Source organism: Drosophila innubila (assembly GCF_004354385.1).
Source record: "Drosophila innubila isolate TH190305 chromosome 3L unlocalized genomic scaffold, UK_Dinn_1.0 0_D_3L, whole genome shotgun sequence".
Lineage (NCBI taxonomy): Eukaryota > Metazoa > Arthropoda > Insecta > Diptera > Drosophilidae > Drosophila > Drosophila innubila.
The window spans coordinates 25,595,708-25,621,799 of NW_022995376.1; the positions used below are offsets into that span (position 1 = coordinate 25,595,708).

The 26,092-nt window shown below is 39.3% G+C and overlaps 1 protein-coding gene across 1 annotated transcript in view; it reads right to left on the reverse strand.

Moving 5' to 3' along the window:
- Positions 1-4,443: 4,443 nt before the first annotated feature.
- LOC117788921 (frizzled-2) overlaps positions 4,444-26,092 on the reverse strand; it is a 107,948-nt gene continuing 86,299 nt past the window's right edge. The window contains exons 6-7 of the mRNA XM_034627863.1: positions 25,874-25,953; positions 4,444-8,552 (exon numbers count right to left, since the gene is read on the reverse strand). Of these exons, the coding sequence (XP_034483754.1) occupies positions 6,280-8,364 (2,085 nt within the window). The 5' untranslated portion in view covers positions 8,365-8,552; positions 25,874-25,953 and the 3' untranslated portion in view covers positions 4,444-6,279. The remainder of the gene's footprint in view (positions 8,553-25,873; positions 25,954-26,092) is intronic.

The following is a 26,092-nucleotide window of genomic DNA, read 5'->3' on the forward strand; positions in this document are numbered from 1 at the left end:
AATCGGCGTGTGATTCGCTGCGTATAAGAGAAGATCGCCTTGTTTGGTCTTATGTTTTACCAACGCTCGTGGTATTACAGAGACCACCGATCCGGAATCGATGAGATATTTGGTGCGGGATGATTGGTCACTAATATGTAGTCGGCGTTCGGTTATGTAAATGGAGTTGTCGCTGGTTGAGGTGTTGCTGTCGCCGGCCAGCACCGTAGACGACAGCTGATTTAGTTTAAAGCTGGTTGATGAAGTGAGCATGGCAAGCGACATTTTCGTGCATTATCGCCAAACTTCTGGTGGTAAAAACAGAGTGTTGTCTGTTGCGTGTCGGCTTGACGATCGGCGTTTCCTGAACTAGAATTCTGCTGATCCCGTGCAGGACTGCGTGACTGATTGCGGCCTCGGTTACGAGACTGATCACGAGACTGATTGGACTGTAGGCGCTTGATGTCTTTTGCATGTTCTCAAACTTTGAGTCAGAAAGCGCAAAGAGTCTGAAATCTCTTTCAGATTGCCAGAGCCGCCAACAGCGTTTACTGTAGCTCCGCAAGTGGAGGGCACTGTAGCGAGGACGAAATTGCGTAAGTAGTGCTTGTGCCGACAGCTTCGAGCATCTTGTCAGCGAGCTTGGCCAGCTTACATATGTCATTCTCATCCCACACTGAAAGTAGCGGCCGAATCGTCTGAGGCATTTCTGCTAAAAACAGACTGCGTATTACGCTTTCACTGCCAGGATCCGGAGCGAGGCGGCGCATATGAGCCAGAATCTCGGATGGTTTTAGGCCAGAGGTTCCTCCACCTTGCAGAAGACGTCGCAACTTAGACTCTGGAGATTCGGCGAATCTCTGCAGTAGACGTGCCTTCAATGTATCGTATTTGTCCGTATCAGGTGGACGTACAATCAAATCTTCTATCGACGATACCACATCCTCTTCGAGATGCACTGCAACGAAGTCAAATCTGTCAGTGTCATCGCTAACGCTGTGCAAGCGAAACGCGCGCTCCACTTGTGCAAACCATATCTCAGGGCTGTTGCGTGTAAATTTAGGCAGATGAATTTTGGCACGTTGCGGCGGTTCGTGGGGCGCATTTTGCACAGGAATGTTTGTGCGGAGATCCTCTAGCTGTAGCTGCAAATCTTGAAGCTGCTGGGCCAATGCGTCCGGATTAGCCATATTTGCAATTTGATTTTGATTTTCTTCTTCGCAGAAACTTAGTCGCCTTCCTTTTAATGCGCGTAAGTTGTAACGCGGTGCGTGCATACAAAATGGCGGGTGTTTCACCACCTGATGAAATCGACCGCAAGACTTCTTTGGCAAAATGTATTTTTTATGCTGCACTGATGTAGATTGTCGCAGATCACGTCGGGGTCACCACTATGGTTACTTATAACCACTAATTATTGTTTTCGGATAATGTTTATTGAATTATTAAGAAAGCTTTTTGTTACAAATATTGTGCGCGTCGCTGTTAGAAGATTGATTCAAACGGGGCCATTTCAGTTATCGATAATTGCTGGCGCTGCTAATATGTTCTGGTGTTAGCTTTTATATTATGTCGATAGAGGCCGCCACTGGGCCGCCACAGATTTAGTACTAGTGCCGCCATCTATGTGTCATTCACACACATTATTGCATTTTGTATTAGTTTGGTTAAGATTTCTCATAAACTTGATTTTCGCCAGATTGGTCCTATGACAGCTATATTATATAGTGGTCCGAAAAGAAACAAGTTCTGTCAGGGTGTATAAAAATATGGTTAAAATATCTTATAAAACAAAAAAGTTATTCATACTAAAACCTAAATTTGATCCGATCGGTCCTATGACAGCTATATGATATAGTGGTCTGTTATAAACCAACTTTGGCCAGGATATATAAAACCAAGTTAAATGCATATGGTATCAGTTTGGTTGAGATATCTCATAAAACTAAAAAGTTTTTCATGATTTTCGTGATTTTCGACCGATAGAAAAATGTGTATTTTCAGTAAACAGGTAATATCTTCCAAACCCCTCAGCCAAAATTTGTGTGTCATATGAAGCCGTGAGATCCGTTTTGTCAGAAATCGCCAAAATGTAAGCCAAAAAACCTTATTTCACCTGTAAAATGTTACCTGAGTACTTTAGAAAGAAAGTTTAAAGGTAAGCCTAAAAGCCCTCAACTTTAGCGGGACTTAGTTGAAAAAGTAGTAGAGCAAACCGTTCTAGATTTTTGAAAGGGAATAAATTCCTATCATACGATCCAAGCTTTTTAGCGCTTTGATGCAAACAAACAAACAAGCAAACTGGCATTTCATCTCATTTTGAGAAGTCCACTAAAAATTTAAACATTAATTATCTTTTAAACTAGTTGTCGGATTTGGGTGATTGAGGTATCAATCGATGCGTATTTTTGATAAGAGTCTAAATTTTTTACCAAAAGGCCCCAATAGCCCCATTAGCTGCAATCATTTAAATGTTGCCCCTCCCACTTACACCCCCTTATCTCATGACCCAGGTGAGTTAGAAAAAGTTTTGGCATGCCATTTTGTAAGTTAGGACTAAACCTTTCGATCGGTATATAACTCGATCTGACCAGACAGTCGTAGCAAATTTTCCAACTTAGCTGTATATATTGTTAGTTTCGCACCCTTCGGGCTGTTTTCGTCACTAACGCGAACTGCCGTCCGCAGTGATATATTTGGAAATCAATAATACTCAAATATTCATCACCCAAATACCTGTGGGTTCCACTCATCACTCATGTAGATGCATCATTGTACAAAATGCTATCTTAGCTTATTATAAAATGTGAGGCATTACATCATTTTACAATATTGACTTGAAGTGGCTAAATTCTACAGGACGACTTAAAGCTAATCAACGGTTTGTAGTCGTTTATTCAGCAAAGACTTCATAAAAAACATTAATTTTGCACTGAAATCGACCTTCTATTGTTCAGGCTTGCTAATAAATGTTAGGTCCAACCATTACTGCCTTAAATAGCCCATTTACCATCCCATTAGCCGACTATTGATTCCCCACCCCAGCGCAATAGATAAATATCGATCTTTTATGTTGTTAGATTTTATTTTAAATGGTTTACTTTTGTCAATTACAAATGTATTTAATATTATTGGTTTCTGTTGGTTTTTTTTGTTCGCTATTTTGCCGTTTGGTATATTTTGTTGTTGCTCCTGTTGTTGAGGATAATGTTGCTGTTGCTTTCGAATTTAGTGCCATTTGAGATGCGCACGTTTCGACTTATTTATTTCTATTTAAAAAATGTAATTTCGTTTGTAAATAAAATAATATCTGCATTATTTGTATTGTTAAAGTATTTAATGCCTTTCATTGCGTTTCTTTAAATATATATAAATATGCATTGTGTATATAATTTGTTTGTTTTTCTTTTCATTTTTTATTTATCTTTTTTTAATTTTATTTATGTTTTTAAATTACATTTCACAAAATACAATTCACAACTACACTTGACGTCAAGTTTCTGGATTATTTAACTTCAACCAATTAATCAATCACCCAGCCATTTCGAAGCTATTTGCTTCAAACCCATATCCATTATGAAATACCATTATTATTATTAGATATCATTTAATTTTAGTTTTCATTTTTCGTTGAAAAAATTAAAAAATCGTATACATTCGCAAATTGCAATCAATTTTTTCATCAATTAAAGAACTAATTTTCAATCACAAAAAATCAACATAAAAATGTTCAATAAAATTCATTATTTTTTTAACTTTTTTTTTCTCATTTGGTTTCAATTTTTACATTTTTCATTTGACTGGTTGTCATTTACGTATATTCGTTACACTTTTTAGCCTTTAATAAGTATATTTATTATATAATTATTTATTTCATTTGAAAAAAGCGTTCTCTATTTACGCCAAAAACTAAAATGTAAAATGCCAAAATGTGAGAAATGCTTTTCAGATTCCTCACAAATTCCTTGCAAACTAAATGCTACTGGCTATCAATATTCTAAATGTTTGTTTTGTTTATTTTTTACTAAGCTTATTAACAACACCGAATAGTACGCGTATCTTGTCACTTTAAATTTTTTGTTGTTTTACTTTTCATTTCATAATAAGTATGCATTGTACGTCATGTAGAGAAATTTGCTAATTAATGTTTACTTTTTGGTTTTCGTTTGTTCTTTTGTTCGCTTAACTTGGAGAGCTTCGTTTTTATGATACGTATAAGTGTTGTGGGTTCTCTTGTAAATGCTAAAAATATTTATCAATTGAAAAATATTAATAAATCAAAAATGAATAAGTAAAGCAAGCAAGCAAACATCCTCGTTAAAAGTTGAAACAAGCTGAAATAAAAACAAAATTAAATTACGTTTAAAAACTCAAAAGAATTGGAAAAGAAGAACTCATAAGTCTGTTAAATATTTTTAAAAATAATTTTTATTAAATTTTTTGGATATTTTTTTTTAGTTTTGCTTTTGTTTATAGAAATAGTTATAGTTGCTAAAACATTACACACATAGTTGCTACATTGTATTATGTAATTTATTATATAATTCTTATGTTTTGTTTCGTATGTGAAATGGGTTTCAAAATGCCAACAGTTAAATTGTCGCTTTTCATTACATAATTTATTTATATGTATTAATATATATATATTTATTCAAAAATTAAATAAAAATACAATAGTTCTTAATGTTTGAAAGATATTTTTTGAATTGGGTTTCGTTTACAACTAACGTTACATTTATTTAATACTATTATATAAATTTTTACTTTATACAATTATCCTTTGCTTTTTAAATGCAAAAATGCCCTGCGTTTGGCTGCAGCTGAAGTTGGCCATTTTTTCATACACCTTCTGTTTTTATTTCTGTGTTTTTGTATTTTTTTTTGAATTTTGGGAAATTTTTGTAAAAATTAAATTCAGTTTTTGAGCTTAAATGCAGCGCTGCCTGTGACGCTAAAATGCAAATTACTTTTATGTCCTCATATTTCTATTTGTATAGTTTAGTTTTTAGTTTAGTTTAGGATGTTAAGTTAAAAAATCGTTTACAAACTAAGCGCAATTTGAAAATATGTACAAAAAATAGTGCTGGATAATGCCTTAAGTTAGATTAAATAATTTACAAATGGTTTTGCAACACTGTGCGCTCGATCTCTTTTGATTTTTGATACTGCGACAACCCTTACTAATCGCAAAAATGCATTTGGCTATCAATGCGAATTCGAAATGTGTGTGTGTTTTTCTCTATGTTTAAGGATAAGGTTTAGGTTTATGTTTATGTTTATGTTTAGGTTAAGGTTAATAGTTTAGGTTGTTTGATTAAAAGTTACTTGTAATTTCGAAATATGGCTCGTGGCTCTGACTTGGCAGTGTGGGCAGAGTTTTCGCTTAGCTCTCTTTGAATTTTCGTTCGATTTCTATCTGTAATGTAAGTATTTACTTATCGTTTTGTTTTCTCAGTCTATTTCGTTAAAGAAATTATTGGAAAGAACCAAAGAAAGTTGCTTAAATGGGGGACTGCAGAACAAACGCGCCAGTTTTCTTACATGTGGGCTCATCTTGCTGTTAAAGCGAGATAACTACTCTCAATCTCTTCTACCCTGTTGTGCTCTTTGCTCGCTTGCTCTCTTTGTCGATGTTGTTGTTGTGGTTGATACATATTCAAAGGTTTTTCCGACTAGAATTGTTATGCAATTAGTTAAAAATCTGTTTTACGCTTTCTTTAAACAAACTACAACTACAAATAATTAATATGGCGTTGCTTTTAAACCTCTGAGAAAGAGACAGGTAGACAGTTAAGAAGAGAGACAGAGACAAATACAGAGACAGAGACAGAGACGGAGACTATGATGTTAAAAGGGGAGACTGCTCTCTTACAGCTGACTGAAGCTACTCGTTGAGACCCAGTGCGCGTTGTCCGGGCGTACCATTAACTATATGGGACCGTAGTCGCTCAACGCCTGCCCCGGATGCTGAGAGCCCGGCCCGCCGGGCAGAGTTACCACCACGGATACAGCTCGCGAATCGATAACCGAACCAGGCGCTGTACTTTGTCCACCGCCGACAGCACCACCAACTCCACCAACTCCACCACCACCACCACCATTGACATTGCCGTAAACATTTCCGGGTGCGCCACCATTGGCGCCACCGCCTTGTAATAAGCTGCCAGGAGGAGCTCCCATGCCAGACATACCGCCACCGCCGACCGTACTATTGCTCATGCCCGCCGTGCTCATCAGTGTGCCGTGACCACCCAGCACGCTGCCGCCACCCATGGTTGATGCTCCTCCCGACTCTCCATGTCATACATGACTGGCCGCTGGCTGCTTCAGAACGTGGTGGTGCAAATGATGATGGCTGGTGGATGCCACAGAGGCACCACCTGCTTGCGTATAGGGAGTGGCCAACAGAGATCCCGCTGCCGATCCTACGGGCATGCCCATACCAGAGCCCGCATATGGATGGGGAATCGGTGGCCTTTGCTTGATCAGTGCCTGGTTAGCGCCTGTGCGATCTGGCGCTCCAAACAGGCGCCGCCAGAAACGTCGCCAGCTCTCTAAGGTCTTGCCCGACCAGATCCAGACACCCGAGGTGATGCCCACGGCCAAGGCCATGAAATACTTGAGCATGAGGACTGAGTAGAGGGGCTTCTTGCCTGGCCCCTTGACCTGGGCACAGGGGCAGGCTAGAGCCTTGATCCAGTCCTCAAAATAGGCGGCCTCATACAGATAACAGCCGATGACAATGGTCGCTGGCACTGTGTAGAGCACGGAGAAGATGCCGATACGTATCATGAGTTTCTCCAATTTGTCAGCTTTGACGCCGGCGCCGACGCCACCTTGTTGCTTGATCACCGAGCGGATTCTGAAGAGCGACACGAATCCGGCCATGAGGAAGGTGGTGCCAATGACAAGGTAAACGAATAGAGGCGCCAGCACAAATGTCTTCAGATGATCCGGATTGAGATTACCCACATAGCAAATGCCCAGAATGGGATCACCATCGACAGCGGAGAGCAGGAGAACCGCAACCGATTGGACTGTGGGTATTAACCAGGCCGCAAGATGGAAATACTGCGAGTGCTTGGTAATTGCCTCATTGCCCCACTTCAGTCCAGCGGCCAGAAACCAGGTGAAGCTGAGGATGACCCACCAAATGGAGGAGGCCATGCCAAAGAAGTAGGTGAGCAAAAAGACCAGTGTACAGGAGTGCGGACCCGTCGAGCTCTCACGCAGCAAACGTCCATCGCAGGCAATCTCCTCGTTCTGGAGGAAGTTGCGCGATAGATAACCGACGGCGACCATGAAATAGCAGGCGGATAGGAAGACAATGGGTCGCTCCGGGTACTTAAACCTTTCGGTGTCGATGATGAATGTGGTTAGGGTCATGAGAGTGCTGCAGAAGCATAGACCCGACCACAGGGCGATCCACAGGCCGGCGAAGTCCTTTTCGTCGTTTGTGAAGAACGGACCCTTGCATGGGATGGCGCAGTTTTGTACGCCGGCGATCCTTTGTACAGTCAGGTTCATGTACCAGTGATGATGAAGCATTGGCGACTGCTGCATTAGCTGCTCCTTCCCCAGGACGATTAGAGGCGAACGGCATGAGCAGGTGCACTCCCTTCCGTTTGCCTTTTCTCCTAGGGGATTTTGGCAGTTTTTTGAATTCTTTCCCTTGCACTTGTTCGCCGTGGATGAGGAGCCACCGGAGCCACTGGAGCCTCCCTGCTTTCGCTTGCCACCCGATCCCGAGCCAGAGCCGCTTCCTCCACTGCCGCCGCCGCCTCCTCCTCCTGTACCGCTGCCTGCCTCCGTGTACGAAGGCTGTTCCATGCAAAGATTGTCGGGATCACCGTGTACGGGCAAATGCTCACAGGCCATGCGTTCGGGCCACTCGAAGCTGTACTGCTGCATGATGGGAGCACATCCAGATCTGGCACGCTCACACACACTGCGACACACGGGCAGCGGCTTGTGATAGTCCTCCAGGCAGATGGGCGTGTACATGCTGCATAGGAAGAACTTCAAGTCGGGCGAGCACTTGATCTCTACCAGAGGCCAGAACTGATGCACCTCTAAGCCCGCCTCGTCCTGCGTTTCGTGATTCATTTCGTTGGGGAACGATGTCGTGTTGTAGCCAATGCCTCGGCACATGGGTATCGTAATCTCCTCACAGCGGGAATTGGGATCTTTGGGTATGGCGGGAACGCCATAGCCAGGCGCCGGACTCACCTCCATCATGTGAGATCCCATGCCCATGCCACCCATGTGACCTCCTCCATTGTCCGTCATGTGTTGTGGACTGTCCGCTTGAACGGAGCAATGGCTGGCAAATAAAAGAGTTGCCACCAGTCCGAGCAGCGTTGCCAGATGCATATTGTGTTTCATTTTGTGCGTAGCTGTTAGCTTTTTGTATGTGTGTTGAGCCCTGAAATCTCTCCTTTGTGTAGCTCACTCTCTCTCCTTCACTCGCTTCTCCCTCGTTTACGCTTGGAGAAAAGCGAAATGTTTCAAGGATTTTTTGTGCTCACACTTCAGCGTCAAATTGTCAACGCTTGACAATCGGCGTGGCCTAGCTGTAAAGACAAAACAAAAAATAGAGAAAGGATAATTATTATTTGAATGTCATAGAGAGTACTTAATAGGAATAGAGAAATATATCTTAGCCTAAGCACCAGTAAAATTCGACTGAATCTCAACATTTAAAAGTGTCCACCAAATGTTCTTGATGAGACATCGGGAAATGAATGTACATATTATACATATATGCATAGTTGGTAAATGTTGTTGATGAGGCGTCGACAAGTTGCAACTGCTCTTTCCTGTTTCACTGCCCTTCGACTCTTTTGTGCTTCATTTGTTTCAATTGGAGCGACACTTGGGCGACATCGACATGTCACATGTCTACCCTTCCGCCAATATTTGCTGACGCTGCAATTCAAACTGGGCAATGAACAGTGGGCATTGGGGACTGGGCAATGCGCAATGGGCAATGGGCAATAGGGAGTGTAACTACTGAGAGCGCATCAATCAAAATCAGTGATTTTTATTAAATTTGACGGCGTCTGCTGGTTGTCAGTCGTGGAAGCTGTTGATGGGCTTGATCAAAGTGTTTGCCCAGCAGGGCAGACCCATTGCACACTGATCCAAACACCAAGAGTTTTAGCAAAAAGTCAAAATCCAGATTTAAAGTATATTTTTCTAACTAAGAATACCCTAGAGCATATAGAAACTCCAACGGTCTGCTGTATTGATATGGAAAACGCTGAAAGTCAGAAGTTCACATCTTTGTGTTGGTATTTACCCAAAAATAATGTATATGAAAAAGGAAGAACATTGTATGTAGGACATACGTGTAGTATTATCAAAAATGTCATGATCTATGAAATTTGTCTGTATGTTTATCTGTTTTTGTAGAGTGATGTCTTTAGCAAGGCTGCAGACCTTCAAAATTTTGATAAAGGTTTGGTTCGGCGGTTCGAGCCATAGAGCAAGACATCGGTTCGGTTTGAGAATTGGTTTATATACCCCATGAACCCTGGGTTCGAACCTTAGTTCAATTTCATACAAAAAACATTTTGTATTGCTATACATTTTTCACAAAAATTTTTTTTTAATAGAATTTTGATTAGAATTTAAATTTATTTGAAGACTTACATAAGACCTATTTTAATCTGAAGTCTGAAATAATTGCGAATAATTAGAAAACCATAAAATTTACTTTAGAAAGCAGTTCGGTTTAGGAACAAGTTTGCAAAGTAAATAATTTCAAGGGTTCGATTAATGATCCGGTTCAGGCTGCTAAAGAGCCGGTTTGCAGCCTTGGTCTTTAGCAAGTTCAACCTTAATATAATTTTTCAACGTGTATTATAACTTTAATTTAATATTATTTTTATACTTTTAAAAATTCCAAACCAAACTGATCGGCGTATAAAAAACAAAAGCTGAAGCATATCAAATTTGAAGTCTCTTGCTCTTATAATCCCTAAGATCTACGTACTCAATTTTATCTTTTGCCATTTTTTTATGACAAAATATTGACTTAAGACCAGTGTGCATTGGGCCAGTGAAAAGGGGTGTGAAAAACCAGCTGGGGTACTGGGTTGTTTGTGTTTTGATGGGACGTGTGATGAAGCAGAAATTAATTCAAGACAATTGCTCACTTGACGGCACAAGAAGTGCACAGTGAATACACCAAATTGAAGTGACAACCACCCAGAATAGACGGGGCAACGTTGCGTGACCAGCGTTGCCACCTGACGTGAGACATCTTGGGAAACTGTGTCAGTTCGGGATATCGATGTCGATATCAACATTCTGTGGTCGACGTTCAACACAAAAATGCTGTGAGAACTCAGGCGAAAATTGACAGCTGGTCAAGTTGGGCGTGGCGTCAAGTGGGAGCCAAAAGTGAAGGGCGTTTAAGCAGCTTCAGTTAACAGATATAAACAGATACTAAAGTACAACATATATGCACAGACACTCGTACTGCAAGTAGCAAGTGTCAAATGACATACATATTTGTGGCTTTTGTGGCCTGCTCCTGCAGCAGCAGCTGCGTGTGGTCTAAAAACAAGAACAACATGAGATGAATTTCGTGTCGCAAAAGCTTTAAAAGCATCAGAGCAAAACTATCAACGCCAGTTGCCAGCTGCAAATGTAGTATGTATTGTAGTCCTCAGTACTTGTAGTTTTGTCCTTGTCTATGCTGCGTGTCCTTTGTTGTTTTACTTTTAAATGAATGACATTTTAATTAATAACATTTGTGCGGCACATCAACCCCCAGTCACGAAACTTTAGCCACGTCTCGTTCAACAGTTTTTGGGGGTCGTTGTTGGTGGCGGCTTCTGTTGCTGCTGTTGTTGTTGTTATTGTTGTTGTTGCTGCTGCTGTCTGAAACATTTTTCATGTAAAACTGTTTGCCAAGCACTTCAAAATAATTAAGTAAATAACGCTGCCAAAGTGTTGCATGTAGTTGTTGTTATTCTCATTTTTATTGTTGCAGGGCTCCCCAATTAAATGTTGAAATACAATATCTAGATATTGGTCGTGGGAATAATGCAATGCGTTCGTTGAGCTATCGATTACACAGTTTTCTATTGTTGTCTATCGCTTTTGCGATCGCACAGAATAAGCTTTAATTAAGTTTTGGATTATTGAAGTGTTGGTTTATCAATTTGCAAGAATACAATTAAAACGAGTCAAGTCTAATCAATTTCAAATAAGTTATTGTAGTAAGTTGTGAAGAATTTAGAAAAGAATTCGAAATAAAATTGGAAGCACTAGGATGAATTTCTTTTTTAATTTTATATTTAGAAAGTTAAAAAGTTCAAAAACTAATGATTTTAATTAATAGTATACATTTATTAGCTCCCAGAAAGAGTAAATCTCTTTTAAAATTGCGTGATGATATACACAGTATATTAAAAATAATCTTAAGTAGTTATTCGTCAGGAAAAGTAGGTTTGGTAACAGATACAATTTGTTTACTGTCCAGTGTATTCAGAGTCTACGTTAGTTTGTTCAGTAATCGTTTGATCGAACTTATTTGAAACAACTATAGTAACTATGTATGTGCATCTGTTTAATTATATACAAACGTTTATGTACTTTCACAATTAAATCGAAAACGTGACCAAAATGGATGACAAGTCTGATGAGAAAAGCAGGATGGACAAATGTCTAACCATACAAACATACATATGTACATACATATGGATATAAGTATGTGCGTATGTAATGTAGAAAAACATTTGTGATGGGATGGCCTTAAAACAACAATAACTACAACAACACGCCTTTATTATGGTTGCTGCTGTTGGTGCTGGTGTTGGCTACAGTATCAAGTGGCATATAAGGCACACATTAGGATTGGTATTGGCTTTGGTTTCTCTTCGAAGTCGCAGTCACCCTATGATTGCTTGCAACAACCTTTCCCAACTAATAAGTACTCCAACTTTAACTTCTACTTGCACATGTGTTCATGGGAAATGGTTTGGAAATAATAGCAAACGTGCCTCTTTCGCAGCTATAGAGAAAATGCATAAATATTGCTTTCAATAGAGAGACAGAGACAGAAAATAATAACAGAAAATGTCTCAAGTGGTCGTCGTCCAGTTGAGGTCCATGAAAAGTGGTAGCTAAATAAGTATAAATGTACATATGTGTCTATATATGTATGCATGTGTTTGTCTTGGCCCCGATCGCCATCGGTCCGTCTGGCATGGACATATGGCATGTTTATTTAGTGATTTGTTGTTTCTCGACTAAAAATGCGACTCATATTGTTTATTTAATTGTTAACAAGCGTGCAGGTCAGAGACTGTTACAAGTAACAAATTATTACCAACAAACGGCAAAACTAAGCTCCATACTCAAGTCAAAAGAAAGGGGACGGGAGACGGGAAACGTGAGACCGGAGATTGAAGATTGGAGACGGGAGAGTCGAGAGTCGAGAGTCAAGTCCATTGCATTCATTTTGCAAATCATGCAACCCAACAAGAAATTGAGTCTAGAATTTATACAAAATCACGCTGCCAACAAGTCTCAACGATGTTTGCACAAGCTCTCGAACCTAGCCAGGTTAGCTGGCCATGTTTACCCAAGACTTGACTGCTAAGTGTGGGGACGGAAAAAGATCGCTGGAGAGATCGTTGCTCAGATCGACGCTGGCAATGTGCGTGCGTGCGTGCCAAAGCGGTTGGAAATTGGTGAATGGTTGCGCTTCAATGCAGTAAAGAGACCAGGTCCCAATCGAAGCTAGGCCATCATCTCAAGCATTGCCGAGGCAGACACAGGCGGCGGAAGCTGTGACCAAAGTTGGCAGCCAGCCGGGCAACCAACAACGGACAGCGGACAACGGACAGGCGACAACTACAACTTGACTGTTTTAATTAAACAAACAAGGCAAAGGCGCATTCGCAGTCGCAATCGCACTTGCAGTCAGCAACCAGAAACATACAAACTGGAAAACAAACAAAATGACAGACGGACGGACAGACAGACAGACAGACAGACAGACAGAGAGACAAACAACAGGTAGCTAAAGATGTTTGCTTTATAAGCAGGGTACAGTTGACACTAGTCTATGCGAAATTCAACAAGAATGTTGCAATCTGGAATTAATATGTAATTATCGATCACTTATCAGAGTGTTAACTCGAAAAACAAATATGCTGACAAATCATAAAATCTTCATTGAAATCACAAACTCCTGTAAAGCAAATTCCCTTTAAGACTTGATGACATGTGGTGAGAAAAATCTATATAGTTTTTTAAAATAAAAGTTATGGTAGTAGGAACCACATCCCCAAAGCTGCAGGTGGTAAGCTACGTTTTCTGTAAAGTAAGTTACAGAGTCCGGATGCTCGGTACTGCATATCTTCAGTAGTTTTTCTGGTTGCAGGAATTTCATGACCCACATACCGAATGTTCCCGTCTAAAATCTAGAAGCGATTAAAGGCATTTCAAATGTTGACTGCTCTCTGTGCGAAAAGTCAACCAATTTCCTCTTTTGAGGAAGATAAAACAGGAACTACAACGTGATAATTGATAGATAAGAGATAATCACGTTGAGCAATTAGTCTAACAATCGACAGCATAAACTTTAGCTAGAGATACTTTGCATAGACGCTTGTTAATCGATAACTTATCGTCTGCATCCATGGAGGCAATCAATCAAAACGTCAGTGAAAAAGCCTTCAAACTTGCAAGCCACAGAGCACTTAAACTTTTCTATGGATCGTTGCACACAAAGAAGCGTTGAAGCAGCAGCAACAACAACAACAATTACAGGTAGGTGCAACAGTCCCAAAAAAAGAAAAGAAAAAAACAGATGAGAAGAGAAGGGAAAAATAACGTAGAGTTGGCCTTGGCTGCTGCACAAGCAGAACCGCGAAAATCAATTGAAAAACTCTCAGCCAAAGGAACAAAAGGGTAGCAGGAGCAGCTGCCTCAGTCAGGGGGGAGGCAGGTGAAAGAAGGTGAAAGAGCAGAGCAGCCACAGTTTGACTTGTTGGCTCAACGTCGGCGGCATCAAAAAGCGCGTAGCGGCGCAAAATGAAAACAGTTTGTCGACTAGTCAAGCGGGGCAATGAAAAATGAAAAACTTTTCCCCGACCGTCGACAGTCGTCAGTCGTCAGTCATCAGTCGACCTGTGTCAGTGTTCAGCTGTTACCTCAGCTCCCCCCGCGTTCCCTTGCCGGGTTGCAAGCTCAATGCAGACAAGTTCCATGACCTTACAAACGCAGCAGAAATAAATACAGTGTGCAACAACCACGAGCCCTGTGGGGTTCATTTCGTGGGTGACGGTGTGGTGGGTGACCGACCGACCGACGAACCGACCGACCGACTATGTGGTGTGTCTTTTGGGTGAGGGAGATTGAGAAGCTTCAGCCTAGCTTTGACAACGACAACGTCAACGTAATAAACAAAACTGGCTCAAGATTTTTACGCGTCCGCCCATTAAAATCATTGACATTTAAATGCGCATTTTTGTCGCGAACGTTCGCTAGAGGGCGCCAGCCAGGATACACTTTTGCTACTTTTCAGCTTCCAGCTTAGGAGCAAGAGTTCTTTTTTTTTGTTTTTGCGGAGTTTTTGCAGTTTGAAGTACCTCCTATTTTTGCTTTGATGTTTGTGTATTTTTGTTTGTTTGTATGTTTGTTGCCGCTTTTGTTGCTTTGTGCTATGCATGCAAATTGTACGAGTATATGTATGTGTATTTAATGTGGCGCCCCCTTGCGGCAAAGCAGCTCTGTAGCGCTGGCTATCATTAAATGCTCTTTGGCATCATAGTTGCTCTTGTATTTTTTGTGCGCTTTACAATTAAATTTTAATTAAGTGGACAGAAGGATTTTAATATCTCGCTCTCTCTAGCACTCTCTTACTGTTTGTCCGTTTCTTTCGCTCTTTGCATAAAGCCCATTGAGCTTTAGCTTTGCTGATTATGATGATTGCGAGTCTCTCTCTTGGGATCGCATTTGAGGCTTTTGTTGTGATGAATTATGTAATGAGGCAAATGCATAAATTATAGTTATACTTTCCAAGATAAAACTGAGAATGTTAAGGATACAAGAAAACTCTAAACGATTTGCAATATACCACATACAAAAAATACATTGTTAGGGAACATAAATAATAACAATGCGACACAAATTCTTGTTTTTTTTTTTACCCTTACGAAGAAGCTTCGCCGAGGGGTTGATTTCTGTTTCAGTTCTGCTGTCGTTCCACTTTTCGAGCTCTGAGAGTGTTTTCTATTATTAAATTTTTTGCACAAACTGTTCGTTCGCTCGTTCGTTGGTTCAGGGGCTAAATGACACCGCAGAAAAAAGGACAAAGTGACAGGCGTTGAGTGTTTTTGGGTGACTTTGGTGGGGGTTGCTGACGAGTGCAGGACTCAACAGGACGGGACGGAACGGAACGGGACAAGAGTGCCAACAAAAACATGAAAATAAAATTAAATTTCCGATTTCCTTTGCCGTCGTCTTATTGTGTTGCCTTGGCAAAAGGCAACAGCAAATTTTGCTAATAACAAAACGAGTGCAGCTGCAACGTTCAAAATATTTAAGGATAGGGATGAGGATGAGGATGTGGGTCTGGAGGGTTGCTCATAGGTGAAGGGATGTGAAACGCCGGCTGGTTGACTAAATACAAAAAGAGTGTCAAGTGTCGCTAAAAAGGCAAAACATGTGGGAGTCCTCCTCCTACCCTCTATTGCTCTCCCCCTTTCCCGTTTCCCTACTCTCTTGTTTGTGCTGTGCAGATTTATTTTTCATTTGGAAATTTTGCTGGATGAGCAGGCGTTTTTATTTTGACAGTTGGGCCCTGTTTCCGGCTGTCTTTCAAATGCATTTCCCCCCATTTTCCCTAGCATACTTTCAAGGGAACACACAGGAAAAACAATTAAAAAGGAATTGCCTTTCGCATTCTCGCAGTGTGGCCGGGAAATTTGTGGAAAATTCATTTACCGCTAAGACATAAGTAGGAGAGGTGAGAGGTAGCTTCTTCTTCTTTTATGATGGGACGTTGAGGTCGTAAATTAGAGGAGTGGCAATATAAAAACATAAATTTGATGACCTTTTGAGTGGAGTGTGCTATAAAAAAAACCACATATGTATGTATGTATATAGGCGAGTCGACAACTCGGATACGGATACGGAAGTATACAAAATTGTTGTCGACTTTTACGATGCAGTCCCAATTGTTGGGAAAGAAATGAAAAACAAATAAATATTTCGGGGAATTCCATTAATATCAAAATTATATACCTATACGAGAATTTTTACACACGTATGTACAAATTTATTTTCAAAATTTATTTTTGTTTATTTCCCACAATTTTTTAATGACTTTATGATGACCAATTTGGCTTTATTTATATATGTATGAATTTATAAATTCATGTTATTATTATTGTTATTATATTTTCAACAGCCACAAAATGTTTATTGCCATTTTAAGAGTCGAGAGAGCATTTGTATTCTTCCATGATTTACATTTATGGCGTTTAATAATCGACTGCGTTTTATGGCTAATTTGTTGCTGGCCTGGCCTTCTCATATACATATAATTTTTTAACGTCGGCAGATGTCATAACCGAATCGTAAATGCATTGCAGCGGCCCATTAAATTTGATAGAAATGTAATTGAAAATGCATAGAGCAAAGAGTTGACGGCCGTCGCGACATTATGTCTGACGATTAAAACTTGCAACCTGGCTACTTAACGAGAGTGTGTGTGTGTGTGTGATGTGTGTTTTATGGCAATTAAAGAAGCAACATCGATTCGAATCCAACGCAAATTGCGATTGACATTGACATAGAAAATACTTCTTTTTTTTTATGTGAAGAATTCCGACTTTCGTGCCACAGTAAACACAATTTTTTATAGATATTTGAATGCGTCAAGCAAACGAGCTCTGGTCAAATGTATGTATGTTGCATGCCACAAGATGTACGAGTAAATGGAAGTATGTCCCCTCGGTAACAGTTCCTGTCATAGTCCCGGTTCCAGTCCCAGTTCGAGTCTTTAGTTTGACAACGTCCCGACAACGCACAAACATTTTTAGTGTCTCACACACACACACACATACATACATACATTCTTACGTTACACACGTGTTGTGCACACGTATTAATTAATGTCTGTGTGGAAATTAAGTGAAATATATCTGCAACATGCTCACATAAATGCGTTCTGAGGATGTTCTTGTCTTCGTCGTTGTTGTCGTCATCATTATCATCATCATTATTGTCTGTGTGACAAAATGTCGCTGACATGGATAATTAATGGCCTGTCAGTAGAGGGGGTTATCTATGTATATGTATATGTATAACCTTTAGCTCCTGGCTGCTGTAGTTGCTCCTGTAGTTGCTCTTAATTGCTTGTTTTGGATCTTGACTTGGACAGTACAGCAGAGCCTCACTATTACGATATGATGGAAGTGGAAATTTCTGACAGCTTGTATTTATTTTGTATCACATTTCCAGCAACTATGTGTTGTTTCTTTGTTTAGGCCAACTTTATTTATTTATTTTTCTTTGCGAAAGGCAGAAAAAATATTTCGCTTGTACTGTAGAATTAATTGTTTGGACATTTTACTTAATTTATGGTTAATTCTTGTCAACAGAATTAAATGGGACTAGCAACAAGACTGCCAGGGTCAAGAGAAACATGTTGCTGCAACAATGTTGCTGCTACATTTAATTTGTGCATTTGCATGCAATGCAAACAAACAATTCACAATGCCGAATAATTTCTTGCGCCACATAAATTTGGCTTTTTAATAGTCAACGATTTTTATTTATTTGCTTAGCAAATAGCAAATTTTGCAGCTTGACTTTGAATTTAGCTATTTCATTGTTGTTTTCATCGTATGAGGAGGAAATTTTGACGTCTCGATGTCTGGTTAGTATTTCAATGCCATAAATTTGTCGCCGCTTTTCTGTAAAAATAAGCTGACTATCGCATACACACACACACACACTGCCAAACACATATATTACTCGTATCTTCTTTTAGTCTCTGTTGAAATCATTTTCTTTCAGTGCTGTAACATTACGCATACGCCCTGTGGGCTCCCTCTGGGTGGGTGGCTTCCTGGCATTGATTTTTATATGTTAGACTGCTCTTGTTGTTGTTGTTGCTTCTTTGGGCTGCTTTGTATTATTTTCTTGTATTTAATGGCATTTCTAGCGTGGTTTATTTGTTGGCATGCGTGCGACCCGACGCCGAGCGATAAACACGCGGCCCCCGTCGCCGGTTCCCCATCCCGCAACCCACAACCCCTATCAGCCCCCCGTTCAACCCTCTTCTTCTCTCTCTCTCTCTCTCTCTCTCTCTCTCTCTCTCTGGCTGTCTCTGGCATGCGTTTAAGTTTTCAGTTAATGGCTTTTAATGGCATTCCTGTTGTTTTTGTTGTTGTTGCTTTTGTTGCTGCTGCTGCTGCTGTGTGTATGTGTAAGCATATTTATTTTTCTTTCTGTTTTCTGTTCAAAATCTTGAACAAATATCAAAATCAATTAGTTGCGTAAATTTAGCTTCGAGTTTCAAATGCTTTCAGTACGTTGAAAGAGTGTTCGAATGCGACTTTATTACTTATTGAAGCTGCATTGAGAAATTATATATAGTAGCGTTTAAATTCTAACTATATATTTTATCGCAAACAAGTCACAAAAATAAATTAGAGAATTTTTGAATAATTTAACACCCTCTAAGAGCTATAAACATTAGCTAATCCAAATGCATAACCAATGGCCGCTCACAAATTACCAAATACCACAAATTATTTTTCTCTCATACATATAAATTTCGATTTCGAGGCGCATGTCTCCCCCTCCCCTCCCCTTCACACGCTGGGGTCCCCCGCTTGAGTTTTAGCTCGACTGTTTTTGTTGGCTTTGTGGACTTCTGGCTAGAGGGGAATTTCAATGAGGCATCTCGTTTATAATTTATGGCGCTGTGGCTAATGGCCAAATTGCCCATAACAATAATTTGCATGCATGCGTTTCAAGTTTGACTAATTTCTTAGTCAGTCAAATATATATTTGTTAGAGAGAGAGAGGGAATGATAGAGAGATAAACGGTATTTCTGGTTGACTCGACAGTGGCAATCTTATCGATAAGAACACAACACACGTCCATATATCACTCAATATCAAGTGTAGTCGATATGGTTTGTTGTGTGGCACAAAAATCGAAACAATTTATAGCAATTGCTTAATTGAAACGATGGCCACACCACAAAAAAAATTTAAATTTATGAAAGCAGCAGCCACAAATCGAACCAAAATCATAAATAAATCGTTCGCTTATCGCTCGACGCGGCATTTTTTCGGTTTCCCGCACCAAAATCAAAGTGAAAATGCCGACCCAGAGCATTTTCCAATGGGGAAAGTGTATGACAAGCCATTGACGATCAACCATATGAATCTGTTTCCCCACAGAATGTCCAACTGTCTAACTTTCCCACTGACTGACTGAACTTTGTACTCGCATGTCGTTGACTCTTTTTGCCTCTCTTCATATCAAAGAACTGTCACTTTTAATACGAAATGCTTGAAATTTACTAACCCAATAAAGGCCCGCAGAGCTCACAGGTCAAGTTAGCCGTGGGTTGTTCTGATAAGAGCCGTTGCTTTCTATTATCACTTATTAGTATTTTTACAGTTGAAAAGGTTGAATTTCATATAATTTAATAATATATATTTTTTATCTATTTAATTTATGCAATTTAAAATTCGAATTCAAATTCAATTAAACAATATTAACATTGAGAATATTTTTTTATTCAAATTCTCTTTCAAGTGTGAAGCTGCAAAATTGATTTACTAATTCGAATTCTAATTTAAATAATATAATATTGACATTCAAAAAAGATTTTTCATTTAACTCCAAAACACGAGATGAAATAGATTTCGTTACCAATACTTAGACGTATTTTTACAACTGTCCTAAAAAATAGTAAAAATATAGAAATAATTTACAAAGTACTCGTAAATTTTTCTCAATTCTGTCTGTTTGTTTGACTGTCGAGTCTTTTACCAATTTCCCGACTGTATCATTTTGTTGAGTTGGCTTTGCTTTATGGCCCGCTGCCCGTTAGAATTGGCTCTTACATATTTGGCGCTATGGCATCGTAAATATTTTTATTGCAGCCCATAAAAAAAAGTGCAATAGACTAGTGACTAGTGCTATCAACAGTTTCACGCCTTCCTGTATCGTTGTATCATTTATCGTTGTATTGGCATTGGCGTGCGTTTTGTCTGTTGCGAGTATCTTGTATCTTTTGGGCTTTGTTTATGCCACACATGTTACGCCTACGAAAAAGTCGTATAAAAAACGTAGTACGTCCGTTGTCATTGCCACCAGCCTTACCAACCATCTCTTTCAGCCCGCCCGCAGTGTCCCAGAGTTGCCATCCATGCCTGCATTGTCTGCTTGTCTGTCTGTTTGTCTGTTGGTCTGTTGGTTGTCTCTGGGTTCCTCCATTTGCCTGCCATATGTGGCAGAAATGCTAATGGGCCAGTGGAAACTTCATTTTTCGAGTTCTACCTTCATGCATGCTTCTATTTTTATATGTTTTTACATATCTCGTTGTTGTCCTCAACCAACAACAACAGCAGCAACAACAACAACATACATACATGGCATTGCCTTGTGTTGTCTCTTGTTGGTTTTCTTGCCTGGGCGCTTGTCAATCAAAAAAATTATGCGCAGGTTCTTTAGCAGAGCGAACTCCTGGCGAGACGAGTTGCAGTTGAAGTTGTTCCGCCAATTTTATGTATGAAATTGCTTTGAGTACATTGTAAACTCTGAGAAACACTAGAGAAACTCTAGAGAAAGCAGCTGTCTTCGTCTCCTGCAAGGCAGCCATGCAGATGCCACAGTTAAAAATATGTTAATTGAAATCACGGCATCAACTATTCTAAGTTTAAAACTAAGCAAATTATAGAATACACACACACAACACCTACAACCTTATTTACAATTTTCTCAGAAAGTATCTTTAGGGATGAGAAAACTTTAGATTCATCTTAAATACATAAAATAAAATAAATCACATTTTCAGCATGTTCTATTTATGTAAAACCAAACTTAACTTCATATTAAAAATTGCAATTTGCATGCAATTGTGCATACATTAAATCGATAACCTATGTTTATCGATGCTTAACGTTTAAATAAAAAAAATATTTTGCAACTCAAAAGAATGTTTTTTAAAAAGAAAACTTTACTATATATTGTCTTAACAATGTTTGATTCTGTTCCACAATATCATGAACTAATTTGATGTAAAAACGATTCTAAATGTAGTCGTTTAATTTCAAATTAGTTAAATGTACTAAAATGATTTAAACATAATTACAACAATGCTGATAAATACTAACAATACTGATAAAACATGCTTGCTAAAATTTATAACATGCGTTTATCGATAATGAGAACTAAACAATATCTTCACTTACTGATCGAAAACATTTTTAAATCGACGCTAATATCTTGCAAACTAAATACCAAAACTGGATAAGTACTTGTTAAAAGTTTAAGTTAACACACATATACGAGTATTACTCTCATTTGGGAATGTAGTTTTGCCGATTGCCAATTGCAAAATGGCCAGAAGACGTGCTCCCATCGATGCATTAAATGAGCAGCCAAAATGAAAGAGAATGAATGGGGCGTGTGTATACGGGGATGGGAGAGGGGCGTAGGAGAGGAGGAGGGCATGGGAAATTGGATGGGGCACAACGAATGCAATGAACTCTTGGCATCATCCGGCTGCAGTGGCAGACGATGCGAGAGTTCTTTAAAATAGCCGCGGCACGCGGCAATGTTGCAGAGTGTGGGGGTGGAGAGGAGAAGGGGGCAGGGGGCAGATGCAGCCCACGCTCCTTGAGCATTGTTATACTTTGGAAAGTGCAGGCTGCCGGCAATCAACGCACTTGTTCCTGTTTCACTCCATGTTGTTGTTGGATGTTGTTGTTGCTGCTGCTTCTTGTTATTGTTGTAAACTATTTATGCATTTCGAAGTTTATTTGAAACACGAAAGCAAACGCACAGGAATTTCATTCCATGGCATTTCAAATGTTGTTTTTTCTCGCATCTCGCATCTTTTTCGTGGCTGTTTGTTGATTTTATGTACTGTTTTTCTTGCTTCACTTGCTCACACACATGCACACTCACACACTCACACACCCACACAGTTGGGGGGCCTTCTGCCCTGCGGCCACATATGGTCACCTTAATTTGCCCATTCCCCCCGAGTTCCCCCCTTGTTGCCCGCATGCTGCAAATAATTTATGCGTTTTCCTTGAGTTTTGGTTTATTTTTTCAAGCGCATTTCAACAGCTAAAGCAATCAGCAATTTGCTGGGCGGAAACAGCACCAAGGGATGTTCAATGTTCAATGTTCAATGCTCAATGCTCAATGTTGGATGTAGAAACTTGGATGATGATGACTCGACGGGTGGTGCCACATTCCACCTACACCGCCATCTTCACCTTGAGGCATAACTTCTTTGCCTTCATTTTGTTTAAATTGACGCCGTTGCAATTGAACCGTGTAAATAGCTGTTGGTAAGATACGAGTATTTTAGCCTTGACGGACTTATTAACAGAGGTTGGGAAATGTCGCCAGTTTCAGTTTCATAAGCCCAAAAGCAGACTACACAATGCGGCGACAGTTTTTATGGCAGCTTGCCACATGCTCAAAAAGAAAGACAGGGAGACAGTGAGACTGAGAGACATTTTGGCAAATGCGAAAGCCGCCTCAGCGAATCTTGGCCCATACTTACACTTGGCTGATGTCTTGTTCTATTGGTTTAAGGAACTTGAGACAACTTTTATGCGTCATCGTTGGGCCGTGTCTCGACGCGACTCGACTCCAGTCTTTGGCAACTTGCGACACTTTTTTGTATTAGCCATAAAGTTTGGTGTGCCGGGCTTTTTACTGCCGTCGCACATTGTCAATTAATGTTAGGTAATGGGCGTACCAGATGTCATATAAGACATTAAATGATGTAATGGCAACTGAGAGACACGAACTCTTGGAAGCAGCAGCTCTTTATTCTATGTCAATGTTGCATCTCGTGGGAAACATTTTGGATACTTCCATAGAATTGTCCCAAAAAAATACTATTAACCAAAACAGTCTCATTTAATTGTATAACGCATGTAGATCTAATTAATGATTAGTATAATGTTGTTTAATGTTGTTTGTTCTGGGCTTAATAGATGTAGTTCTAACAGCTCTTAACTTTAATCAGATATATGTTCATTATAAGTTCTTATATCTTTATGAAAACTGTCAGATGTGGGTTAGTTTGATCCCTACTCTAGAATTATATGATAATGTTTATGACAGCTTTTTAAGTTTCTTTTCATATACTTGTTTTTATAAAAGCTTAGAAATGGAAAACAGAAAAAAAAACTGCTTTCTTTTTAACGATGGTATCGTAAATAATATAATTCAAAATTGTAAGAGATAATTATTTAGTGTTTATGATTAAAAGTTAATTTGAACTTTTATTCTAAATAATGCAAATAAGAAAAAATAGTTTAATTTTGAATTAATATATTAAATTTAGTACAATTTTATTTGTAACTTTTATCATTTGGTTCAAAAATATTAGTATACGTTTATTTTCAATATAACATTTATTTTTAACACAACTTTTATTTACGATTTACACGTACGAAGTAATCTCGGAAAAACTTGATTTGTAAAACTTTAAATATGTGCAATATGAGAGCTAGAAAGTCTATAAATAATATTTAGTATTTAGATGGTTTTCTTAGCTAGTCCCCTCTTACTATCTGCAATGTAGATTCTACATCATTAACTTGTCGTGCTTCCACTCCTGCATAGCTTTGGGCCTCGCCCATTTGCCTACTACAGTGGCATTTCCAATTAAAGGCCGAACCCATTCGGTGCATAAATAAACAAATAGACAAAAAATATGGAAATAATTTTTGAACATTGATTGACTGCTCGACATGGATCGTGATCAATTTCAAGAGAGGCAGCATAGTTCAGGGCTAGCAATGGTTGAGGAGGGGGAGGCACACAATTATAATTCAATTAACTGTAAATTTAAACGTCTGTCGAGGCTGAGGCCAAAAACAAAAAACAAAAAGGCAACAGCGCCACATGCTGAGAGTTTTTACTGTAGTGTCTGTTGTTTTGGTTGTGTGTACTGTGAATTGAAGAGCGCGGCATGTTTGGCATATTTAATTAATTATTGTATTTTTTAATTTATTAACAAAAAACAAGGCAAGAAATCAATGCACGTTGGGTGTAAGTAGAAGATGATCAGTTGTTGCCCAAAGCTGAGACGCATTTATGGAAATATTTTCATGTTTAATTACGAGAACATTTTGATAGCGCTCCGCATAACAAATGAGCTCTTCACAACAGCAACAGAGAGAAGGAGAAGAGAGAGACGAGACGAGACGAGACGAAAAGAGACATGCTAACTAGATTGAAACGCCTGCCAAGCACTTGCGAGAGAAAGAAAGCAACAGAAGAGATGAAGAGAGATGAAACCAAACCAAAGGATATTTTGCATCCAAAAGCAGAACATTAAAGCACAGACGCGGTAAATGATGAAGATGCTATATTACGAAGGAAGAGTAAAAGACGAGGCTGAAAGTAGTGAATGCCTCTACACTCAACTCAGCTGTCGGCGAACAGAAAGAAGTCAACAGCTCGTTAACGTTAAAGTGGCAAGAGATATGCACGAGACTGAAACCTCGACTCTGACTGCGATTCCCGACTCCGACTCCGACTCCGACTCCATCTTCATCTCCAACTACATCTTAAAGCAAACTGAATATGTTTGTATGTGTGTATGGACAGACGTGTGCAAAACAATAGAAACAGCATAACTTGCACCATAACGTTGTTAAAAAATAATTTTTTACTAGTATAATTTCTAACTATTAAATAAGCTTTTAGCATTTATTTATTTTCTAATATGGTCGTATTTTATAATCATGATAACCTTGTTGAGTAAACTTAGAAAGATTCAACACTTTTTACATACAAAGTTTCTTAAATTTAATAAGAAGAAGCTTACATATTATATCCGATCATTTTAGCACCTCTTAACTATACAAAAGTAGCTTGGTTATCAGGATAATATTTTCTGTTCCAAGCATCTTTAGTTCTCTCCAATGAAGCTCAATTGTATTTAGGTTTGGCGCCTAAGCCGTTTACTCAATAATATTCATATTATGGGAAGGTGTTTATATTATTTTGCACACGCCTGTACATGTATATGCATTTCTCTGGCTGTTGCGACCAAAGGGTAACCAACAATGGGGCAACAAGTCGCGTCTGAGATGCGTCGCCCACGGCAACAACAGTTGCAAACACAATCCCAAGCTAAAGGATGCCACATTTTGAAGAGCAAAATTGGCGTTGAAAAGTATCTGACGACTGAGACTGAGAACGAGACTGAGACGACTTTACCGCATGGTCAATTGCACAGGGTCAGTCGTTTTTTTCCAGCAGCTTCTCAGTCTCGTTCCTTCTCTTCATTTTGTGGCAAACTAAGCGCATTGAAGTAGCCACAGGGGCAGCAGTTGGAAAACTGCTTGACTAAGGTCAAGTTTTGGTCTATGACTTCAAACATGAACGCGAAACACTCCGCAGCTTAGAGAGAAATCTGGAGGAAGATGAAATTGCTCACGACAGGAAGATTATGAGTGCAAATTCGCAGTCTGGTTTCGAATTGAATTGTTCCAAGTCAGGAGAGATGCGTTGTTTTAATTAAAATAAGATGAGTCTGAGTTGCTCCTTGATACTCACGAATTTCGTGTAAAATGTAATTATACTGCATAAAAGTCATCGGAGAATTCTCTCTCTGTTTACGTATGTAAATTAACTTACCATTTTTTCCATTCCGTTGTTATTTTCCTTGTCGCTTGCGTTGTTATTATGATTCGACTGTCAATACAAAATTTGCTCAGCTGTAATGAGATGCCAAAAAAAGTTTGTCTGATAAGTTATCTGAAGTTTATATTGGCTAAGCTTAAATTTAATCTCTTTATAATCATGACGTAGTACATAAAACAAAGTCATTTCGCACTTTTGTTTATCATTAACTTG